The sequence below is a fragment of the Dipodomys ordii genome, unplaced genomic scaffold, assembly GCF_000151885.1.
Source record: "Dipodomys ordii isolate 6190 unplaced genomic scaffold, Dord_2.0 Scaffold104, whole genome shotgun sequence".
In the NCBI taxonomy this organism is placed as follows: Eukaryota; Metazoa; Chordata; class Mammalia; order Rodentia; family Heteromyidae; genus Dipodomys; species Dipodomys ordii.
The window spans coordinates 6,229,036-6,253,914 of NW_012267320.1; the positions used below are offsets into that span (position 1 = coordinate 6,229,036).

At 37.1% G+C, this 24,879-nt stretch overlaps 1 protein-coding gene across 3 annotated transcripts in view; it reads left to right on the forward strand.

Annotated features, from left to right (window-relative positions):
- The window catches only part of Grik1 (glutamate receptor, ionotropic, kainate 1), a 335,021-nt gene that overhangs the window by 175,878 nt on the left and 134,264 nt on the right, over nucleotides 1–24,879 (forward strand). For all 3 annotated transcript variants that reach the window (XM_013027465.1, XM_013027467.1, XM_013027466.1), the window contains exon 2: nucleotides 23,392–23,559. In XM_013027465.1, the coding sequence (XP_012882919.1) occupies nucleotides 23,392–23,559 (168 nt within the window). The remainder of the gene's footprint in view (nucleotides 1–23,391; nucleotides 23,560–24,879) is intronic.

Sequence of the window (24,879 nt, forward strand, 5' to 3'; positions counted from 1 at the left end):
ATCTTTTTTGCCTTGAACAGAACTTGGAGCAAAGTGCAAAAGCGATAGAAATCCTCCTGCAAATTTTGCATATTATGTTTGGATAAATAGGCTTTTGCAACTTTACCCTGCAGAAATCTGCAGGACATCATTGAGTGACACGAATTAAGAGGGTGAAGAGCACTGAGCCTGAGAATGGCCATTCCAGGCAATTTCGGTCACATGTACCAACACTGCGACCTGTCCTCAAAACCAGTGGGCAACTCCTGTTAGCTTCCTGGAGCAGCAAAAATTTCTCATTCCTCACCACTGCTTCACCACTGTCATGTGCTTCTGAGTACTAGTTGCTTTCCAAGCTGTGTCCTATGCCTAGGAAAATATTTCTTAAGTGTTGTCAAGATCCAAGGTCCACAGCATCTTTACAAATCACTGATGATGCTTGGTGGTAAAACTGAGACACTGATTAATCTATCTCTTACTATGAGATGCCAAATGCAAGCAATTCTGGTTCTTGCCTTTGCCATTCATTCGTTCATTTATATCTTTTAGTGCTTCCCAAAGGGGCTTTAACTCAACATATTGGTTTAGGAGTCCAATGCATCTTGGTCACTGTCAACCCTTCCACCATGTCTTCCCATCTCTCTACATTGCAAATGCACTCTAAATGTTTTATCTTGTCTTGCTTTTCCAGTAATTTGTATCTTGAGTGATTGGTAGAAATTATAATTGTCTAATTTCAGCATTTGATATTAATACTTGTCATTGCCCTTACTTAATACTTTAAATTTATGATAAAAGATGGAAATTTGATAAGCCAATGATAACCATGGCAGGGGAAGGGGGGAGAATATTTGTAAAGACAAACTAGAGGTCTCTTATTTGAAACAAACCATCCAAAAATAATAGATTAAGACATTAAAGATATTCAAAACATATATTATGGACTTGGGAGTTAAAAAACACTCTTGGAAATACAGTGTCATATTATTATTGTTGGTGAATCTGTGCTATTTTCTTATTGGCTCTTGCAGTTAAACATTATGGTCTTAATTCACTTATTTCATCAGCATTATGTGCAATACCCTGGAGAGTGGTCAAGAATATTCAGACAGACAGTTCAGGCTTACAGTTCAGAAAGAGAGGATGATATGAATAAATTAATGAAATCAAGGAAGGGGTGCTATGCTGACAAATGAACAGCTGGAGCAAAAAGAAAAAGGCAGAAAGAAAAATGTAGCTGTTCTTCCAAGAATATCTGTCCTACATTAACCAGCATGTTCCAAACCTCCAACTCTTATGCTTTTCTAGAACATAAGTGTGTTTATGCACATCTCAGATTCCTAGCAACCCTTCATAACCTCGTTTAGGAAGTTTAGGAAAAAATCTCAAACCTCAAGCAAAATAAACTGTTCATTTCTCAAAAATCGTGCAGTTAGCATTTATTTGATTACACCCTATTTAGTATTGCACTTGTGAGTCATATAAAAATGCATATATATTTGCAATAACTAGTATATGTCTAGGACAAGCAGGTCAAAAGCTATGTACATGTGACCAGATAAGATGATGTTAAACAAAATGAATCCCAAGACAGGGACACAAGAAGTTTTTTTTTTTCTTTCTTGCTATTGTTCTTAATGTACTTATAATGTACTATGTGATTTTTTTTGTTTCTTTTGTATGTTTTTCTCCCATGGTATAACCCCTGTTTTCACTGTAGTTGATTCCGGAGCACTCTATTTTGTATATACACTTTTCTAATTTGGGGAGGGGAAGGAAAATAACAAAATGGTTAAATAGGGATACAGGTTGACCCATTGTAACAATGAGATATACAAGACACTGTGTTGAAAACGAACTTTACAACTTTTGGGGGGGAGGGAGGAGTTGGGAAGGTGAATAGGGAAGGGATGGTAGGGGAAAAACAAAGGAGGAGGTAACAATGCCTGCTAGGAAATGTACTCATTACCTTATTCATGTAACTGCAATCCCTCTGTACACTATTTTTACGATAAAAATATTTTTAAAAAGTATATATATCTGACCTTATCTGCTTGTCTTAGACATATACTAGTTATTGCAAATAAGGGAAACCATGGGGTCTATGTTTCTTTGGGCCTGGCTTACTTCACTTAATATAATTTTTTCCAAGTCTTTCCATTTCCTAACAAATGGGGCAATGCCATTCTTTCTGATGGAGGCATAGAATTCCATTGTGTATATATACCACATCTCACTGTATTTGATGTTGGTATAATTTGTGGAGGAGAAGGGCAAAAACAAATCATTTAAATAGGAATACAGGTGGACCCATTGCAACAATGAGATGGAAAGGGATGGGAAGAGGAAACAAAGTAGGAGGCAACAATGCTTGATAAGAAATGTACTCATTACTTTACCCATGTAATTGTAATCCCTCTGTATGGTATTTTCACAATAAAAAGTATATATATATATATATACATTTATAGTTACTATGAGTATATGACTATATGAATATCAAAAAGGAATATCATTTTTGAAAACATGAAAAGGACTAGAGGATGTTCTGCTAATTGAAATAACCAACCACAGAAAAGACAAATATCACTCATTATCATTAATATATGGAAGGCAAAAAAGCCTCTTTAATACTTAGAGAGAATACTGGCCACTAGAATCTGGAAAAAAACAAGGAAAAAGGAGGAGAGGGAACTGGATGAACACTGATACATATAATTACATAGCAGTAATAAGTACAGTAGTATAGGGTGACTATAATTTGCATAAATTTATACTAACATTGCATCAATATTTTCATACTTTATATTAATAAAATTTAATAAAATTTTTATACTTTAATAGTTTATATTACTATGACTTGATTCACTTTTTATAAAGAACTACAAGAGAAGAGAAAATAAATAAACAGAAAATAAAAGTTGAAGTACATAGAAATGTTAACTATTCTGATTTGATTATTACACATTCTGTACATCTCAGACTATTACACTATACTGCAGACAGAACTATGCACAATTGTTATATAAAATAAAAAGATTGAAAAAGAAAGAAAATACAAATAAAAGCTGAAAAGAGAAATATAACAATAATAGTACAACAATTTAAACCTCATTACTTTTTGTATAATATTACCTGAATAGTTATACAGAAAGAAATTAAAATCTTACTGAAAGAGACTGAGTGTCATTTATTAATAAAAATGCAACATGCTACATAACATATCAAAAAGCCAAATTCAGCAGAATTGTTTAATAGAGGCATTATAGAAAACAGTATTGAGGTTTCTCATAAACTAGAAATAAGATTATTATATAATCCAGATACCTCAAGTTGAAATAAAAATCCCTCAATGATTAAATATAATTGTATCCCAGAGGTGCATGGATGAGTTAATGTAAAGAAATATATTCTTATAAAATATCTCATTAAAAGGGCAAATTGAACTTTCAGAAACATTTAATAAAATTCAATGCATATTGTTTGAAGTTATGAATATAAATTATATTTATTTAAATTTGCTTTTCCTGCACTATATTAAATTAATAATACAATATCTATTTCAATCCAACTTCCAAATAATGGGTAATGGTTTAATAGAACAGAATTTTCCATTTAAATTAGGAACAAAATATGAAGACGCCTCTCATTTCCTTACTCTGAAAATTCTAACAAATGCAATAAGCAAAACAGAAATAATGGTTACTTGAAGATGATTTCATTTGTGAAAATATGTAAAAGATAGGAACTATAACAACAGTGTGTAAATGTCAGTAGAAAATAGATTATAAGGTAGGTAGGTAGGTGATAGATAGGTAGATAGATCGTTAATAGATAGAATATCTTGTAAAAACTCACACTGAAAGAATGCAAAAAATATTTAGAAAATATTAATACATGACTTACTGCTGAAAACTTTAAAGAATGGCTCATCACTAAATATCTTAGTATAAATGTCCTATAGTCTTAGAAAAATCTAAATCTTTCCACTATTTTAAAACAGTTTAATTTTTTTCAAAAGATTAAATCAAAGCCCAAAAATGTAAGCACCAGGAAATGGTGGCAAGAGGAATGGTGGGGACCAGGGGATAGGAGTCGAGAATAAAGAGGAAAGGGGGAAATATATATGCCACAAAATTAAGAAAAATAAAGGAAGAACTCTAGGTCTCCTTGGCACAGGCTGAAATTTTCTTAATAAAGACCAGAAACATAATAAATCAAAGAAAGGTTGGACAAATGGGATTGCATGAAACTGCAGTGCTTCTGCATGGCAAAGGACATAGCTAGCAAGATCAATAGAAAGCCCACGGATTGGGAAAAGATCTTCACTAGCCATACAACAGACACGGGTCTCATATCTAAAATATACCTGGAACTCAAAAAATTAAATACCGGAACAACAAATCCTCAAAGAAACAACCACCCCATTAGTAAGTGGGCTAAAGACTTAAAGAGAGACTTCTCTGAAGAGGAAGTAAGAATGGCCAATAGACACATGAAGAAATGCTCAACCTCTCTAGGCATAAAAGAAATGCCAATCAAAACAACATTGAGATTCCACCTCACCCCAGTTAGAATGGCTATAATCAAGAACTCTAATAACAACAGATGCTGGAGGGGATGTGGATAGAAGAGAACCTTACTGCATTGTGGGAGTGTAAACTTGTTCAACCACTTTGGAAAGCAGTATGGAGGTTCCTCAAAAGACTCCACACAGAGCTCCCCTATGACCCAGCAATCCCACTTTTGGGCATTTACCCAAATGATCACAAACAAGACCACACTAAAGCTACCAGCACAACTATGTTTATTGCAGCATTATTTACCATAGCAAAGATATGGAACCAACCCAGATGCCCATCAGTAGATGAATGAATCAAAAAAATGTGATATATATATCTATAGATATAACTATATATATATATATATATATATATAGGAATTCTATGCCTCCATCAGAAAGAATAACACCACCCCATTTGTTAGGAAATGGAAACACTTGAAAAAAATTATATTAAGTGAAGTAAGTCAGACCCAAAGAAACATAGGTCCCATGGTTTCCCTTATTTGCAACAACTAGTATACATCTAGGATAATCTTACCAATCAGAAAAGGTCAAAAGCTATGTACATAGACTATATAAACTGATGTTAAGAGAAATGAACCCAAAGATAGGGACACAAGTGTTTTTTTCTTTGTTACTGTTCTTTTTAATGAACTTATAATGTACTATGCAATTTTTTTGTTTTTGTATGTTCTTCCCCCATGGTATAACCCCTGTTTTCACTGTAGTTGATTCCATTGCCCTCTGTACATTTTTCTAGTTTGGGGGAGGGGAAGGGAAATAACAAAATGGTGAAATAAGGATATAGGTTGACCCATGGTAACAATGTGATGTACGAGACACCATGTTGAAAACAAACTTTACAACTTTGATGGGGGAGGGAGGGGTTGGAGTGGTGTGTAGGGAAGGGATGGTAGGGGAAAAACAAAGGAGGGAGTGACAATGCCTGATAGGGAATGTACTCATTACCTTACTCATGTAACTGTAACCCCTCTGTACAGTATCTTTCCAATAATATATATATATATATATATATAAGTTTAAAAATACAAACAAGAAAAATGAGGGAAGGAGTGGGTTGAAATAGGGTGAAAATGGTGAAGGCATGATACAGATCAAGATACATTATATTCATAAACTGCTTTGTTAAATGGCAAAAAAAACCCATCTGTACATACCTTACAAATTCAGAATAATGAGGGAAGGGTGGTTTGGGAGGGATAGGTAAGAAGGTTGAAACAGAAGTCATAGATCAAGACACTGTATTCATGAACTGATTTGTTAAAACTCCTTTATACAACCACTTAAAGATAATAAAAGTATTTTAATTATGTATTGCTGGACTCCAGTGACTTATACCTATAATCCTAGCTACTCAGGAGGCAGAGATCTGAGTATCATAGTTCAAGCCAAGCCAGGTAGGAGGCTCTTATTTCCAATTAATCACCAAAAATCCACCAGATATGGAGCTGTGGTTCAAGCAGCAGAGTGCTAACCATGAACAAAAAGTTCACGGACAGCACCCAGGTCCTGAGTTCAAGCACCAGAGCTTGTACTATATATTTATGTATATATATATATATATATATATATATATATATATATATATATATATATAATAGAGAGAGATAAAGATATAGATATAAATTATCTCTATAGATATAAATCATTTCTATAGGTATAGATTATCTATATATAAATATCCATACATTTATATATATATATTTCAAGAAAATCTCAGAGAGAAATCATGGATAAGAATAATTGGGCTTTTTTGGAAGTCATTTACCCAACAAATATGCATACCAGTAATGCTACATATGCAAATACATTATGTCTAATATACAGAGGGGTCCAGAAAATAAATTATATAATGACTCAAAATAATGAAAAGATAGTATACCACATCAGTAGGAAATTATATGCATATACTAATGGATGTGTCCATTTAGGTAGCCTAAATTTTATATATATATATATATATATATATATATATATTCATACACATAAAATAAATACTTGTATTACTTTTTTCCCTGCTACCATGCAGAGAACAAAGGTCAAACCACTTAAATAATGAAATTACAGTAAAGTCACAAAAATTTCCCAATAGCAAGTCTGTAAGTGAATATCAGTTATCTATGGGCAGAGGAACTTTGATTGTAAAGCTTTCAATACTCCCACAAATAGATTCTATTACTGTTACAAATTGTCCCCCCAAACCACAGAGACTATTTGTTAGTGTAACAGAATCTTTGGTATGTGGAAGTATTGGAATATTTATTGAATATAATCAAGCTGTGCCTTTGGTGAAGTTGTCATATTGAATCTGTAGCAGCCTCTGCTACACAGGTTGGTTCTATGGATCCCAGTCTGATGGAGCAGTTGCTCTGTGTGCATTGGACCAGTCATGCAAGAGAAGGAGACAACTCTGGGGATTTTCTCATTGGCAGTCCAGTCTTTTGGTCAATAAGCACCAAAGGTCATTTCTGCATACACAACATTGAACAGAACTAGTCACCCAGCCCCTTCTAACTCCGTTAGTCATACACACCCATGCATTCAGAAAGGTAAGAGCCAGAAATACTGCCTACTCATACCAATGTCCATGTTTCAGGGGAAGAAAATCAATATCTGTCATTATAAAAAATGCAAACATTGATCTACCTCAAGAAAAAAATCTAACCCATGTGAAGAACTAAATAATAAACTGGAAAAACATGGGCAATAAAAATTGTCAAAAGTTTTATGCCTTCATGGGTAGAGAAACTTACATTCAATAACAAAACAATGTTATCTTGGACACAAAAAAAAAAAGAAAAGGGCAAGAACAAGCAGGGGAAAAAAAGAACCTAAGAAATTGTAAACAAGTTTTTTGTTTGTTTCTGTTTTTTTGTTGTTGTTGGTGGTGGTAGTGGTGGTGGTTGTGGGGCTTGAACTCTGGGCCTGGGCGCTGTCCCTGAGCTCTTCAGCTCAAGGCTAGCACTCTACCACTTGAGCCACAGCGCCACTTCCGGTTTTCTAGTGGTTTAGAGTCTCACAGACTTTCCTGCCCAACTGGCTTCGAACCACGATCCTCAGATCTCAGTCTTCTGAGTAGCCATGATTACAAGTGTGAGCCCCAGCACCCAGGGGTAAAAAGTTTTAAAAATGAAAATCACAGGGATAACATTAAAGCAATAACAATTATTTTCTGCCACAAACTGATTTAAAACCATAGAAATTCTGAGCAAGGCTGCAACTGAATTGAGCATTTCTATACAGTGAATACCGAAGGAGTTGTTCAGCCTTTGTTCTTTCATGTCCAAAGCCTAAACTCTCTATCACTTTATGACTTAATGACTGTATTACAAGGCACTTTTCTTTCCATCAGTGAAACTGGAGGAAACACCTCAGGTCGATCAGAATAGTGACTTGCTCAGAAAAATAAGGGTGACACGGTTAATTAAATAAACCATAACATACTGAGACAACCATTAAGAACCTGAGTTGTTTTCAGGCACTGATACTGAACGCCTAAGCCAATGTGAAATTGAGCGAGGTAAGAGGATGCTAGCATCTTACCTGTTCTGGTTCAAAGAAAATTCAGGGAAGTATCCTAAGAAAGTAAAAGGAAATCCATCCAATTTGTTAATAACTGTTTCACAGTGATCCAGTACTATATGTTCTATTGTTTGCTTGTATGTTAAGTCCTCCAAAGGGCTGTGTATTTCCTAACAATGCTGTAATTCCAGATCAATGTGTGGTGTAGAATAGGTTTCTATTTCACCTTCCTCCAAAATTTCACTCAATATATCATTCTATTTTCTTCAGATGAAGGGTGTATCAGATATTAAAGTGGTAAGAATAGAAACTCCACTTGATTGCAGTCAAAAGGCTGAAGAAGGGATGTTTTCTTTTTTTAACCCCGTCTCCCAAATTTTTATGTGGATGTTTTATAAGTGAACTTATTTTATTTTATTTTTTATTGGGAAAATACTGTACAAAGGGGTTACAATTACATGGGCAAGATAATGAGTACATTTCTTATCAAGCATTGTAGCCTCCTCCTTTGTTTCCCCCTCCTATCCCTTCCCATCCTCCCCCTGCCCCCCAATCCTCCCCGCTCTCCCCCCCTCCAACCCCCCCCTGCACCAAAGTTGTAAAGTTAAGTGAACTTATTTTAAATAAAGTACAACTTCCTTCACACTCACTATATGACAGCATCCACTGTGGGAGTTTGATGTACAGCATTTTTTAAATGTATGTAAATGATCAGAAAAGAAGGCTCGCGGATCTCAGTGTTTTCAAAACAAGTGAGGGGTGTTTTTAAATTTTGCCTCTTGTAGCATTCCTGTCAGCCCTGGCTGATGGGCTGGTTAACTCTGCTTTATTGTGGACCGATTTGAGCTTTCCTCAACAGGTGAATTGGGCTTTTCTCTGTCTGGAACCACACTACTTCACATGAAGCTTTTCCTCTGAGAAATCATTGCACTGAGCTTATTTATCATCCATGCCAATGTAGACTCCTTTCCATTTATACTGTTACTGAGCAGCCAAGGAGAGCTGTGGAAGGGGTTTCCATCTGCGAGACTCTAGAATAACTTGAGGAATAATAAGAACTACAGAGTTTTCAGGCCCAGAAGAACAAAGATTGTTAGGTTTTCTCTCATAAATGGAAGCTAGACTTAGTCTATTAATATATAAGCAAATAGTTGGGTGGTATACAAGGGTACACAAATATATTAACTGAAATAAGGTATATTCAGAGGAGAATCTATTGAGTAATTCCTTAGAAAGGCTAAATCAAAGTGCAATAAAAATTAACTCCAGGAAAGTGGTATTTGATTGGGGTGGGGTGAGGTCAAGGGACAGGAGTAAATGAAAAGGGAAGGAGGAGAATGCAGTAAAAATAATTCAATGTCTACCCACAAAATTAGGCAAAGTGAGGGTAGGAATGGTTGGAGAGGTGGGTAAGAATGTTGTAAGGGGTGACATTGCTCAAGATACACCATATTCATTAACTGTTTTGTTGAATGGCAGCTCCTTTGTACAACTACTTAATGATCATAAAAACATACAAAAGAGAACTTTAGAGTTTCAATTTCTGGTTTTAAAGAAAGAGGGTAGATAAGGAAGTGTTTACAACTAAGACTCTTTAACCTGCTTGGATGATCTAAAACCTTATTGTTGTTTGAAAGTCGATTTCTGAAAGTAAGGAATAAAAACATTTACTGAAAGAATGCTTTGTAATTTACAATACTTAGGCACTGGGAAATATGCGAAGACATTTTAAAAACCTCAAAGAAGGCCGGGATAAAGCTTGGTGGCAAAGTGCTTACCTAGCAAGTGCAAAATCCTGGATTCGATCTCCAGTACCAAAACAAAAAGGCCAAGAAATACAGTAAAACACACACACACACACACATATATACACACACACACACCAAAAAAATAGAAAATATTAAGAAAAAGAAGATAGTAAATGGTTTCATACTTTTAAATATTTACATCAAATGTGAAGAATTTGCACCCACAACATGTCTTTGAGCTATGACTACCTAAAAGGTACTCTTGTTCATAGAAAGAAAAGTGACCTTCTTGCTTAAGTTGCCTGTAAATGGAAAAAGAACTTGAAAATATATAAAACCTGACAGTATGTCTAAAATATTAATTTTGCTAGAAGTAGAAGGATCATTAGAGGATTTATATTTCTGATCAAAACCCACTTGACTTTGCACACAAATGGTACAGAAATAATCATTACGATGTCAAATTATTTTAGTTCCAATGGGATCAGATCCCTGGATAAAATTTTTCACAATACAGTTTAATAATAATTCAACTTCATGGCACAGTTACAAAGGAGAATTTCCTCTAGTAACAAGCATTAGAAACACACTGGGTCCAACATCATTATTGATGGCTTGTAAGAGCCATACAAATACAGTGTGAATTTCCAAGTGGAAAGACACTAAGCAGGGCTTCCCAAAATTGTTTGCCCACTAACTTTGTGAATGACATCTATGTACACACATTGGTAAATATGGCTCAGCTGGAGCTGAGTTTCCATTTGTTCTGGCTTCAAAATTCAATGTTCATTTTAACACACAAAAAATAGCTCCTTCTCAGCCAGAAGACATTTCTGCTCAAGAAATAGCAGACACAGACGGGAATTATACTAGAAAATTAATATGAAACACATGGTATTGCTTCCTTGGCACTATGGGTTGTGATCTTGGCATATTCCATTCGCTTAATTAATAAATAGATAGATTGGAATCATGAGCCTTTTAGTAGGAATGTGTCATTTAAATGAGATGTTAAAAGCTAAAAATGTAACTGCTTTCAAGAGACATTAAAGTTATCCCAGACTCATAAAATACAAGTTTGGCATGAATTCTCTGGCAGTCTTCCTGGCTCTTGCCTGAAATCTGCCATTGAATAGGAGATGAGTGATTCCTCCATGATCTTGAAGACACTGGAAGCCTTATGAAAAGTGAACAGGGAGAGAGAATCAGAGTTTCAAAAGAGCTCGGGGACAATAGAGTTTAATAGCTGGGAGTCAGCAAGCAATAATTGTTTTTTAAAGAAAGGGAAAGCAAGTCAGTGGTGGGAAAGTCAAGAGGTGTTACTAACCACCTCTACAACCTTCCTCCCTCCCTCCCCCCTCTCTTCGTCTCTCTCTGCCTCTCTCTCCCCCTCTCTTTCCCTTTCTCTCTTCCTCTCTCTCCCTCTCTCTCCATCTCTGTCTCCCTCTCTCTCCCGCTCTCTCCCTCTCTCTCTCCTTTTCTATCTGAGCAGAACACTGTTCTTCATGGAGCATAGCACTAAAACATGAGGGGTAGAGGCAATCCAACTACACAATCATTTCCTGGAGAAAATGTGGTCACTGCTTTGAGTCTTGCCCAGAGAAGGCAAGTTTCAACCAACATTCTTCCTACCCTTGAGGAACAGGCAGCCTCCAGCCTTAAGATAGTGTTTGATTGACACATAATATTTATACATGTTTATGTGGTTCATTATAAGCTATATATAATAACCATATATATATATATATATATATATATATATATGAATATTCCATTAAGGTCTTTGACCCATTTGGAGTAAGAGAGAGGGATCTAATTTCAGGGTTCTATTTGTGGACAGTCAATTTTCCTAGCATTATTTATTAGAGTTTTTCCCCCAAAGCTTGTGTTTGCACTGGAAACACTGAATAATATTTCATTATGTCTATGCTACATTTCTTTTTCCATTGATTCACTGAAGGACATTTGTTAATACCAAATCCTGGCTGTCATGAACAATGCTGCAAGGAACTCGGTTCAGGTGTCCATCCACCATGTGGCTCCATTGATGTGGTCTCCTAATGGAGGCATAAGTAGGTCTTCCCGGAGTTGTACTTCCAGCATTAGGAGAAGCCTTCATGCTGTTTTCCATAATGGCCATACTAAATAAGTGCTCCCAAATAGGTTTTACATTATTAAAAGAGAAAAAGTTCACCTCTTGCTGGATGAATTGGGAAGCATTGTATGTGGCAGGGAACAAAAAGTACATGTACAGCTTTGTTGATGGAGTAACACACTTCTGTATTTAGCTTCCTATTTTAGCGTAATCTATCCTCAATCTATCACCAGAAGTGCAGCCAGCCCCAGTGGACAGCAAGCTGAGGGCAAGAACCACATGTTCTTTATCTTTGTCTCTTCCACGGCTGCCAGCATTGCCTTAGATATGAACAGATGGCTGAGGATGCACCATGAATTCAACTGGATATTGAATAACATTCAGACAAGAGGAACACTGATTGGATCCCATTGCCTTTTGTTTCTAATGTGCAATGCAGATTCTTTTTTTTTTAAGTTACTGGTAGTATTTGCTGAACCCAACTTTTTCCCTTACTGAGAGCCTCTGAAGCACAGCCATAATTCTTGTTCTTGAGACATATTTTCTTCTTTCTCAAAGGGCATTCCTATTGAATTCATCCAGATCTCTTTGAGATACCAAAGAGAGAGTTCAACTGCAGTTAACATGTGAGGTATGACATCAACTTCATTCTTTCTCTTCAAAGGACAATGGTATCTAAAAGTGCTTGTAGCAGGTCAGGTCAGCTGCGGACCGATGAGACTGTGCTCACCCCTACCCACAACTCTGTCCTCCCTCAGGGCACACAGGTCTTTTTGCCCATTAGTTTTCTATTAGGTCATGGCACACATGGCTCTCACCCAAATGAACCGAGCAGATGTTTAACAGGACTGCTTCAGTGTCTAAAATGTAAGACAGGAAAAGGGAAGCTGAGTGAGGAAGAGAGCATTAAGCTAAGGGAATCTTGAGAAATTAAAACGTGTAACCTTGAATTTAAAGGTGCAGTAATATAAGCCTAGAGTAAATTGCTTATGATGTAATAAACTAAAATTATGGATGTGGCAATAAAGGTGAGCAATATAATACTGTATATTTAAGAGCAGCTATCAGCAAAGGAATAGGTCATATTGCCATCTTGTCTTCTGCTGTTAGCTTCTAGAAGGGCTATTATTCTGTAGGGATGCAAAACTGGAGTGGACGTACAGAGGCATTCACTTCTTTGTCTCCTTGCTGTTACCTTTCCATCCTGAGTGACCTGCCAACTTATCACAGCACACAGCACACAGCGCACACAGCAGCCAGGTAAAAGGAGGATGAGGCTTATTAGAATATATAAAGTCATATTTGACCATTTGCTGCCACACTCAGAATAAAGTAGGAAATATAATAAATTTAAAAAACTCCAATGTATCCTATAGTCCAATTAATAGCTATACTTACAGAATGAAGTTACATAGCTAGAAATGGCTAGTAGAAGATAACTTTTTTTTTCCAAAAAGGTTAGACAGCAGTGAAATGCAGCCAATATTGGCAAATATTTGGAGGCAATGGTTAATAGTGAGAAAACTATCAACAATGAGGAATACATTCTAGCTTCAAAGCACTGTGCAGTGACCAAAGTTAATAAGTTATTATGTTTCAAAATACCTAGGAGAGAAAATTATCAGCAAGAAGAAATGATAACTTTGGGAAGTAACACATCTTTTAATTATCCTAATTTGATCATAATTCCATACAAATATATATATATATATATATGTAATCGCTGTACATATAACTATGTAAAGTTATACTGATTGAAAAATTAAACAAAAAACTTTTAAATTAGTCAGTACTGAAATTTTCCTAAGGCAGTCGGATACTACATCAGTTGTCCATGGCATTTGTAACAAATAACCACAAAAATGTATTGCTTAAAGCAAAACACTTCTATTCTCTGACAGTGCTAGAGACAGAAATACAAAACCATAGTATTGGAAGTGGCATTGTGGCTCAATCGGTAGAGCTCTCGCCTTGAGCTGAAGAGTGCAGGGATTGCGCCCAAGCCCAGAGTTAAGCCCCACAACCGACAAAAAAAAAAAAACAACTATAGTATTGATAGAGTCCAATGTACTTTTTTACAAAACTGTAGAGAAGATTTGGTTCTTTTCTTGGTGGGTCCACACACCCTTGGCTTTTGGTACCATCACTCTAATTTCTCCATCTGCTATCAAGTCTCCTGGTATTAAGTATCCCCTCATTGGTAGTAGCTCATAAATTTCTATATTCAGGTGTGATCTCATCTATGAAACTGGAATCAGCATTTTGAACTGCCTAGTTGATACCTGCACTTAGATTGTTAATAGGCATCAGAAATTAATCATGCACTGAATCAAGTCTCTTCTGCCCTGTTCCTCATTGGTCCATGGCAACTGTAGACCTGAATCTTTCCTCATCGTTGAGTCTCTTCCTCTCATTTATAGTATATCAGCAAATCCTGTCAGCTCTACCCTCACATTTAACCCAGGATTCAATCGCTTCTTTCCCCATACCCCAATATCAGAAATCTAAATCAAGGTACCATCATCTCTCACCAGAATTATGGAAACAGCTTTTTATTTTACTAGACTTTTATTGCACCAAATTCAAAGGGACATCTCCTGGTGTTTTACTCTTGTCCTCCGCCTCCCTTCAGCTGATCATTCATCCAGATGCAGGGAGGCTTCTCTTGAAAAACATCATGCCATTTCCCTATATTGCTCAAAGCCCACCACTGGCTTCGCCGTGCCTCACTCAGAATAAAACCCACAGTCCTGTTATTGCTTGTGGTCCTCTCTGATCCACTTCCTTTGATTCTTATCACTTCTTAGTTCATCTTTTACTTGTCCACGTATGGCCTACCCAACTTCAGCCACATTGTTCCTCAAAATGACAATAAGCAGCTGGGCACTGGTGGCTCACACCTGTAATCCCAGCTACTCAGGAGGCTGAGATAGGAGGATAACAGTTCAAAGCCAGCCAGGGCAGGAAAGTCTGAGACTCCTCTTTGGGAAATGTAGCTGTGGCTCAAGTGGTAGAGTGCTAGCCTTGAATAAAACATTCAGGGGCAATGCCCAGGCCCTGAGTTCAAGCCCCTGGACTGGCACGTACACACACACACACACACACACACACACACACACACACCAATAAACACACAATCTTAGTGCCTTTTATTCCCTTTGCCTGGAATGTTCTTGGTATCTTCACAGAAGCTTCCTTACTTCCTTTAAGCTGTCATTCAGAAGTAATGGGCCTCTCAGCCAGACCTGTAGTTCCTGCCTTCCTGCTTTTGATCAGCTCCTCATCGAGAATGCAAGCTCCAAAAGTCACATTTTTGTTCCCTGGTCTCAATGACTCAAACAGCATAGGATTATAGTAGACAAAGCACTTAATAAATATGTGCACACTGGGGCTGGGAAGGTGGCTCAGTGGTAGAGCGCTTGCCTTGCATGCCTGAGGCCCTGGGTTCAATTCTTCAGCACCACATAAGTAAAAAGAAAAAAGCCAGAAGTGGCACTGTGGCTCAAGTGATGGAGCTCTAGCCTTGAGCTGAAGAGCTGAGGGACAGTGCCCAGGCCCAGAGTTCATGCCCCATGACCAGACCCCCCCCAAAAAATAAATTAAATTAAAAAATAAATATGTGCACAAATGTGTGAATAAATCATTGAATGAGTATTTTTGTCCCAGTCATGGGGCTTAAACTCAGATCAGAAAACCCAGAATCTGACCCTGAGTCTTTTGGTTCAAGGCTAGTGCTGTATCAGTTGAGCCTTAGCTCCATTCCTGGCTTTTCTACTGGTTAACTGAAGATAAATCTCATGGACTCTAATGCCTTGGCTGGCCTTGAACTGCAATCCTCAGATCTTAGCTTCCTGAATAGCTCTGATTACAGGAGTGAGCCACTGGCACCAGGCTTGAATACATTCTCTATAAAGCCATGAACAATGATGCATAACAGGTCAATGTGAAATGAACCATGTGTGTATTTGTGTGTGCATAGAAACCTGTTGCATTTCTCAAATTGTTATATTGGGAATGTCTTCACATTACAAGGTAAGTTGAATAAGCAATGTCCCTTTTGCAGGAACAAGACACAACGCCATGCTTTTCCTATATATTTATGTATCATTAAGTGACGCCATGCCTTTCCTATATATTTATGTATCATTAAGTGAGGCAATTGCCTGGTACAAGAAACATTATTTTTCTCAATTTGAGGGAAGGGAAGAACAGGATAATTTCCATACTCCCCACTCCTCATCCAGCTCAGGCTCCATCTAGAGGGGGCCAAGACAGAAAAGCTAGTCAGTAGTGGAATTGCTTCTCTTTAAGGCATTGATAGGAGGCATTGTAGGCCCTTATAAGTTAGGAGCTTAGAGGAGGTCCTTAGGTCATTGGGATAAGCCCTCAAAAGAGACTGTGAAACCTACCTTCCTTTCCCCCTCTCCTCTTTTGTCTTCTGGTCAAGAAATGAGTAGTTTGCTCTGCTAAGTGTTTCTAACCATGGTGCATTGCCTCAACACCTCAAAGCTATAGGGCATGAACAGAAGTCTCCCAGTGAACCAAAATGCAGTCTCTGTAGAAATAAGTTACCTCTTGTATTTCACTGTAGTGGTGGCAAGCTGACAACATACTGTGTTCTTACAAATTAGCAAGACTCAGAAAACACACCTATTACCCTTAGCCTTCTCTAAGTGCTGCTTTTTTTTTCTTTTTTTTTGGGTCCGGTCGTGGGGCCTGAACTCTGGGCCTGGGCGCTGTCCCTCAGCTCTTCAGCTCAAGGCTAGCGCTCTACCACTTGAGCCACAGCGCCACTTCCTGCTTTTTTTCTTTTTGCTTATGTGGTGCTGAGGAATCAAACCCAGGGCCTCAGGCATGCAAGGCAAGCGCTCTACCACTGAGCCACCTTCCCAGCCCCTAAGTGCTGCTTTTGTCTATGATGATTACATTGGTAACCCAACCGTAGTAATATGTGTGAGTATGAAAATTCTCTTGTAAGTAGATGGAATTATTTGGTGCAAACGATAGCACTTGCTTGATCACTCTTCATCGTACCTGTCATAACTCTGTGGGGCATCTATCTGTGTCTTTGTGACCTCAAAACACAACTGAGTCCTATCTTTCATCATTGGCACAGAGGTCTATGAAACGGAGACAGACACATTGCTATTGTGTTGGAACTTGGCCACCTAACCTGAGATTGATAGTGACTTCCTCTTTGCATGTCTTAAGTTACTCTGCTATAATGTAATCTTCTTAGAAGAGAATATCACTTGCATACACGTGATTTACATTAAAGTACCTTTTTGGAAAGCCCTTGAAGGAGGGAGGGAGAGAGAGAGACAGACAGACAGAGAGAGAGAGAGAGAATAAGAGAGAGAGAATAACAGAGAGAGAGAAATATTACTTGACAAAGATTACTTGACTAAGGCTTCCACAAGAAACTAGCACAAACTGGGTACATTATGTGTCAGGAATTTATCTTGTCACAGAGCTAGAGGCTAGAAGTCTAGGACCATGGTCTCAGGGGGTTTGCTTCTCCTGAGGCTTTTCTATGGATGGCCACTTTCTGGCTGCATCTTCATGTGAGCTTTACTCTGTGTCTCCCATGATGGCTCAAAATACATGTGTCTACATTTCCTTTCTTTACAAATACAGACTGGATGAAAGGCACCCCCCCCCGCAGCTGTACAAGTGACATAGTGAGGTACTAAGTGTTATGGTTTAGACTTCAACACATGAGCAGGGGTATCACAACTGAGCCCATAACAATGATCTACAAAAACAGATTTGTTTCAAAACTATTCAAAACTGTGCACAAGCTTCTTTATTTTCTTCCTATGCTTTCCTTAGTGTCTCTGTGTGGCAGCTTTGCTCGTGAAAAAATACAGTGTACAGAGGATAAAACTTTTGAGCATGAATATGTGTACCATTATCTCTTCTTCCCAGCAGAGTACAGTGGAGAAAAATCAAGACAAGAAACCTCTAAAGAACCTTGGCAGTACAGCCTAAAAACACACATTTATTAATATCAGAAAAAATGTTCATTTTTCAGAACTCATATCTCTTTTGGTATTTATAAGAAAAATCATTTCATTCTTGCCATTACAAACAGCGCAAGTATTCACAGAGGAAGTCAGAGCACAATTCTCAAAAAACAAAACAGTCTCTTCTATTTTGTTACTTTTTGCAACCAAATCATCCTATCCCCTGATATCAGGCTGCTAATGGCTGGGGCAGGGAAAGGCTGGGATATGCAAACCTCATGCTCATGATCCTGAGTCGCCACTTCTAATGGTAATAAGGCAGACACATGGGATATAAGTTTAAATGGGCCTGGAACTCCCAGGCTGGCAGGTTTTAACTTACTTTCCCTACTATCATGTGCCTACTCTGCTCTATTTCTCAAGAGTTACAGAGCAGGGGAGAAGTTTGTTCCTCATCTTGAACTCCTTACACTTCCCTGACTTGGGCAAATAAAGGAAGATAGCTGCTTTACTTTTCTCCTCCTTGAGCCTAAATGGGCTTCTAAGTTTTCCTTAGATCTAAGTTTTATTTACATCTACCACTTGGTGAATTTGTAGGGCTTGAAATCACCAGTCAGCAACAATGAGGAAGAGTGAGCGAGACCATGGTGCGTGAGACAGAGAAGGATGAGTAGAATGGGTGGTAGAGGGTGGGCAGCACCAGACAGAGAGGAGGAAGAGTAGAGGAATAATGAGGAACCCCTGCCAACTCTTCAACCAAAGGGTTCCCTGGATTACAAATAGCTGGGGCGTAAATTCACTTCACACACATACACTCCCAAAATACCTTTTAAAGATTTAACTAACAGCACACACAAATATAAATTTTAGAAAAAGAAAGAAAAGGAAAGGAGGAAGGGAGCAAGAGAGGAAGGGAGGAAGGAATGAAGGAGGGAAGGAAGGAAGGAAGAGAGAAAGGGAGAAAGGGAGAAGGGGAAAGAGACAGGAGGAGGATGGGGAAAGAGAGGGAGGGAGAAGAAGGAGGAGGGAGGGAAGAAGAGTGTGTTGGATCATGCAGTTATCCCTGGATATTTCCTGTAAGTGTTCTTTTTTTCTTTTTTTGTTATGGGGTTTGAACTCTGGGCCTGGGTACTTTCTCTCAGCTCTTCAGCTCAAGGCCAGCACTCTACCACTTGAGTCACTCTGCCACTTCCAGGAGATAAGAGACTCACAGACATTCCTGTCCAGCTGGCTTTGAACCATGATCCTCAGATCTCAGCCTCCTGAGTATCTAGGATTACAGGCATGAGCCATCAGTGCCTGGCTCCTTCACACTTCTTGTCAAAGACTTTACAACTAAAATGTGAAATTACAGGGAGAAAGAGGAGAGACGAAGTGCTAAATTCTTAAATAGTCTGTTTCCTCTTATAAGTTTTTCCAATTTACTTATTATTTATCATTTTAACAAATTTTACTGTGTGGTAATTCTCCAGGTTTCTGTATACTTTATGTTACTGTGCCCTTTCTGGGAGAAAAGGAGACTATGGTAGGATACTGAGCCAATGACACCATGAATAATTCTCATTGGATAAAAGAATACAGGAATTCCTCTCAAAATGACAAAATACACTTACACATACTCTAAGCAGTAATTAAAAACAGTTAAAATGTTTTTTAGCGCAGGTACACTCAGTTTTATGCTGATGACATGTATATACCTAAGGAAATTTTGAGCTAAGCAGGAAGTTGTTCGATCGGTGCTGACTCAACTTTATCCCCATTTTCCATGGGCAAAATATCAGCCAATTTCAGGGTAACAGTTGTGTTTTCACAGTATTTATAATGCATTATCTTAATCAAGTTCCAGCAAAACTCCCTTACTAACCACATTTAGAGAAAGATAAAGAAAATGTAATTAAACACACATATATATGATATGTATACATGTATACCCACATATACATACATATATGTATATCTGTATATATGGGACAGACATCTGAGTTTGTCTTGGACAATTCTGGATAAAAGTTATAATCTCCCTTTTCCCTTTTGCATTTGTAAAAACAAAAAAATTCTACCTACCTATTATAGTTTGAATCCAGTGTTCACAAAATCCTATTTCATAGTGACTTTAGTAAGATACTTAAATATCCTCCTCAGAGAGGAATTTGGTAAGCCAATGTTTATCTTCAAAACTTCTGTTCCATAAGATGATGTTAGGCAAAGTGAACCCAAGATAAGGACACAAGTGTTTTTTTTCTTCCTTGCTATTGTTTATATTGTATTTATAAGGTGATCTTTTTTTTGTTGCTTTGTATGTCCCTCCCCCACGGTATAATCCCAGTTTTAACTGTATTTGATGTTGGTATAATTTGGGGAAGGGAAGGGAAAAAACAAATAGTTTAAATAGGGATAAAGGTTGACCCATTGCAACAATGAGATGTACAAGACGCTATGTCAAAAAATGAACTTTGGCAGGGGAGAGGGGGTGTAGTTGTGCGTGGAGATGGTAGGGGAAAAACAAAGGAGGAGGCAAGAATGCTTGATAAGAAATGTATATTACCTTGCTTATGTAATTGTACCCCCTCTGTATGGTATCTTCACAATAAAAAAAAACTTATTAAAAAAAAAAGAAAAAACTTCTGTTTCCTATTGAGGTGTTTGCTCCTCTTACCAGACTAGCCTACACACATCAATTCTATATACATCTGAGCCTAGAATTGACATTGACCCTTGGGTCAAGGGTCTCAATAGGGATGGCAATTTTAAATAAGAGAGACTGGTGTCTCTCTGCATGACATGTCTCGATGAGATTGGGGAGATACACAAATAAATAAGTGATTACTAATAATTATTGCAGAAGTCTTAATGCCAAAGAGCTTTCTATGTAGGCCAGCCTAACCATTGCAGTAAACTCTCCTCATATTCATCTTCCTTCGGTGACTTGTTTATTGCCTTAGTTTACCATGTCTGTGTTCAGCTTCCACTAGCAGTTGTGAGAGAAATGATAATTCCATCCCCAAATCTCTAGGTATAATTGTCTTACAAAAGCATAACACACATGGAAGAGCAAAGTTTTTCCTCACACTGTTTTTGGAGTAAATGTATGATATGGATCCTTACAAGGTGGTCACCCAGATTTCAACATAGTTTCTCAGAGAACAGGTAAATGATCAATACTTGAAATAATCATACAATTTAGTCTACCAATAGTGAAAATATATCCTAAAAAATCAAATTAGTTCAATATAACCTTTATTTGCTTTCTTAGCCAGATATTGTAGTAGATTCTTTGAGAGAAAAGGTCAGTTTAGCCCAAAGAAAATTACAGATGTATATTTGTTTGCTATTCTTTGAAAGTAGGATCAGGATACTTTTAACTGGAATTTATCAAGAATTCTCCAAGAAAGAATGTACATAAATCATACACATGCTGCATGGTTTTCATTTCAGACTTTTTAATATTCTTTTATGAGACATGTTAAAGCATTTGTAAATTGATCTGGCATCAATAAGTTTGGGGGGGGAAATTCTACAACAGAATTTTGGTAAGGAATCACTCAATGGTAAGTCTACATAAATAACACCCTGCTAGTTGCAAGCGTCCAGTACTCCATGAGCAGCAGTTAATGTATTTTCAAAGTAAATGAGAAGTTTCAGTAAACACAGAAGAATACAGCCTGTTTCAAATACTCTGTATCTTTGATAATTCCAGCTCTTAATGACCGTTAAGAATATACAGCTACCACAAATGAGGGAAACCATGCAACCTTTGTTTCTAGGTGTCTGGCTTATTTCACTTAATATAACTTTTTCAAGTTAACTTTTTCCATCTCCTTATGAATGGCTCAATATCATTCTTTCTGATGGATGAGTGGAATTCTGTTGTGTATTCATTCAGTCATTGATCCATTCATGCATTGAGGGGCATCTAGGCTGATTCCATATCTTGGCTATGGTAAATTGTGTTGCAATGGACATGGTTGTGCTGGTAGCTTTGCTGTAGCATTTTTGGTGCATGTTGCAATGGACATGGTTGTGCTTATAGCTTTACTGTAGTATTGTTGGTGCTCTACTGGATAAATGCACATGAGTAGAATTTCTGGGTCATTGAGTAGTTCTTTGTTTAGTTTTTTTGAGTAAGTGAAATAAGCCAGACCCAGAGAAGCAAAGTTTCATGGTTTCCCTCATTGGTTGTGCCTATAAATCTAAAAGTATGCAAGTGGTTAAAAATGAATTCACTAAAGTATAATAGACTCTATGGAGAGCTGAAATAATATAGTTCTTTAGAAAGTCAAAGCCCAACAAAATAAATACCAGGAAATGGATACTTGCAAAAGGGATGTGGAATCAAGGGGAGGTGGGGAGATGAAGAGGAAGGGGGGGAGGAATGTAGTCAAGAATTTATTGTATATACCACAAAATTAGGAAAAACAAAGGAAAGGGTGGATGGGGGGGCAGAAAATGGTGAAGGGATGACACAGATCAAGATGCATTGTTCATAAACTGCTTTGTTAGGTGGTAGAAATGTCAATGTTTAAGAAAAGTGAGGAAAAGGGTGAGTTGTGAGTGGTGAGAAGGTTGAAAGGGGTGACATTGATCAAGATGTATTGTTTTCATAAACTGTTTGTCGAATGGCAATTCCTTTGAATGACTATGTAAAAATAATTTTTAAAATCCCCCCCCAAATAAATGTGTAGCTAACATTCCTTATATTGTCTCTATTCACCATCAGTCAGAGATGAATTCCCTGGTCAGACTTTAAGCACTGATATTGTTACCTATAGCGAAATCTTCATGTTGAAGACATTAGAACATGGCTCCATAGAGAAACATTTCTTCAGGGTTAGGATTAAAGGTGCTTTTTAAGCTTGACCGAGCAATTTTTCAAAAAGAAAAAGAAAACCTCAGTTCTCTGAATTGGCTCATATACTTGGGAATATCTTAAGAGTATGACCCCCCAAAATTCTGAGTCAGGAACCATAAAAAAGATGTATACACTCTGAAAAATGTAAGAGTATGAGTATCCCACCTGGACCCTATTCAACCACTCAACTCTGTACAAGATCCCTTTACAAGCTTTGGAATAAGAACCTTCAAAGCAGATGATCCAACCAGGATAAATTTCAAGTCATGTTTATCAAGCATTCGAGTCATTACTGAAGTCATGTTTTCAAGTCAAGCACAATGTAATTCTGTAACAAACCACAGAACGTTACTTTCTACCATATTATCTACTATATTTCCATGGTGAAAAAATAATAATTGTAATAGACATTCTGCCTGAAATCCCATATAATCAAGCACTGGCTATGAAATATTAAATATGCATATGCAATTAGACTTATATTCATGTAACACATTCTGATAAACATAAACTTTCAGCCCTGGATTTAGAATCTGCCTAATCGTCCCTGAATTTTTACCTTTTGTTTGTCATTCAGGTTCTTTAAAAAAAAATAATGTTAAATGTGAATGATATAATGACTGTTTTTCATGCATCTGTTTTTGCAGGAGGGATTTTTGAAACTGTGGAAAATGAACCTGTTAATGTTGAAGAATTAGCTTTCAAGTTTGCAGTCACCAGTATTAACAGAAACCGAACCCTGATGCCTAACACCACATTAACCTATGACATCCAGAGAATTAATCTTTTTGATAGTTTTGAAGCCTCACGAAGAGGTAACTATTTTTCCACCTTTCAAAGCTACTTTGGGTGATAAGTCTGCTCTATGGGTCACCTTATTTTCTCTGTTAGGCCTTTTTCAAAGTGGACATCTTTGTGTAAAGGGGTCATAGAAACTCTTGGTTGTCAAGATTGTCCCTGATCAAGGTAATCCAAACCAGCTAATGGACACTGCCTAACCCCATTTTTCTGCATCTTTCAGAATAGCTTACCCTTTAGTGCCCTCGACTCTATGATTCACTGGTTCAGCTGTGAATGGAAAATGTCAAGCATGATCTGTTTTTCCTTCCCAAAATTGCGATACCGCCATGAAATCATACAGTGCAGTCAAATAAAACACGGTGGAAGGTCACATCCACAGAGCATGTGGAAATAGCCAATACACATAAGTCCCACCTTGAATTTTAACTCATTACAAACCACTGGGCTCACCTAGCCATCTTCTCAATTTACTAATCTGCCCACAAAAAACATGATTTGATAAAGATGAAAGCAATGGGAACAATCTGAATTTGATTATCTTTATTCTTTCTGAAACAAAGACAAGTACCCAATGGTAATCTAATTTATAGGTAGGCTACAAGTGTCCCTCATGGAAAGATTCATGCATGACTGTAGGGCTGACTTAGAAAATCCTCAGGGAAACTATAGAATGATATTTTTCAGGCAAGATCACATTTGATCTAACAGAAGCAATTGCTCTTACAAGAGAATTGTCTAATCACCAGATAAATGAGTTTATAGAGGGGAACAGTTGCTGGTTACCCCCAGAATCAGAGAGGCTTTTTGTTTCACAAAGAACATCATACCTATTATAAACACACAAATATATATATTTATATATATAGAATATATAAAAATAAATAAATATAAATAAATAGAATACTTCATGTTAGCTGAATGTCCACCATTAACTGAGTTAATTTAGATAGATTATAGGATGTGTTTGCCTGGTACATTGTTCTAAAAAAAATTATAGTGCTGTTACAAACAAAATATAAAACTTTTCTTAGAAGAATGGTAGAAAGTTAATAGCTTAATGGTCTTTTTACATCTATATTATGATCTTGGTGTAAGAATAATTGCTTCTTCCATATTGATGGAAGCTGGATATAGTGGTATATGTCTACAATCCAAGCACTTGGAGGCTGAGAAGGGTTTGAGGATAGATTGAGCTACAAAATGAGACCATGTATCATTAAAACAAAGAAAGAAAAGGAAAAGAAGAAAAAAAATAAATGGAGCATTCTCATAGGTCACAATTGTTCATGAACAAATAGTAAAATCTTCTATTTATCTTTAAGTTCACAAGGCAT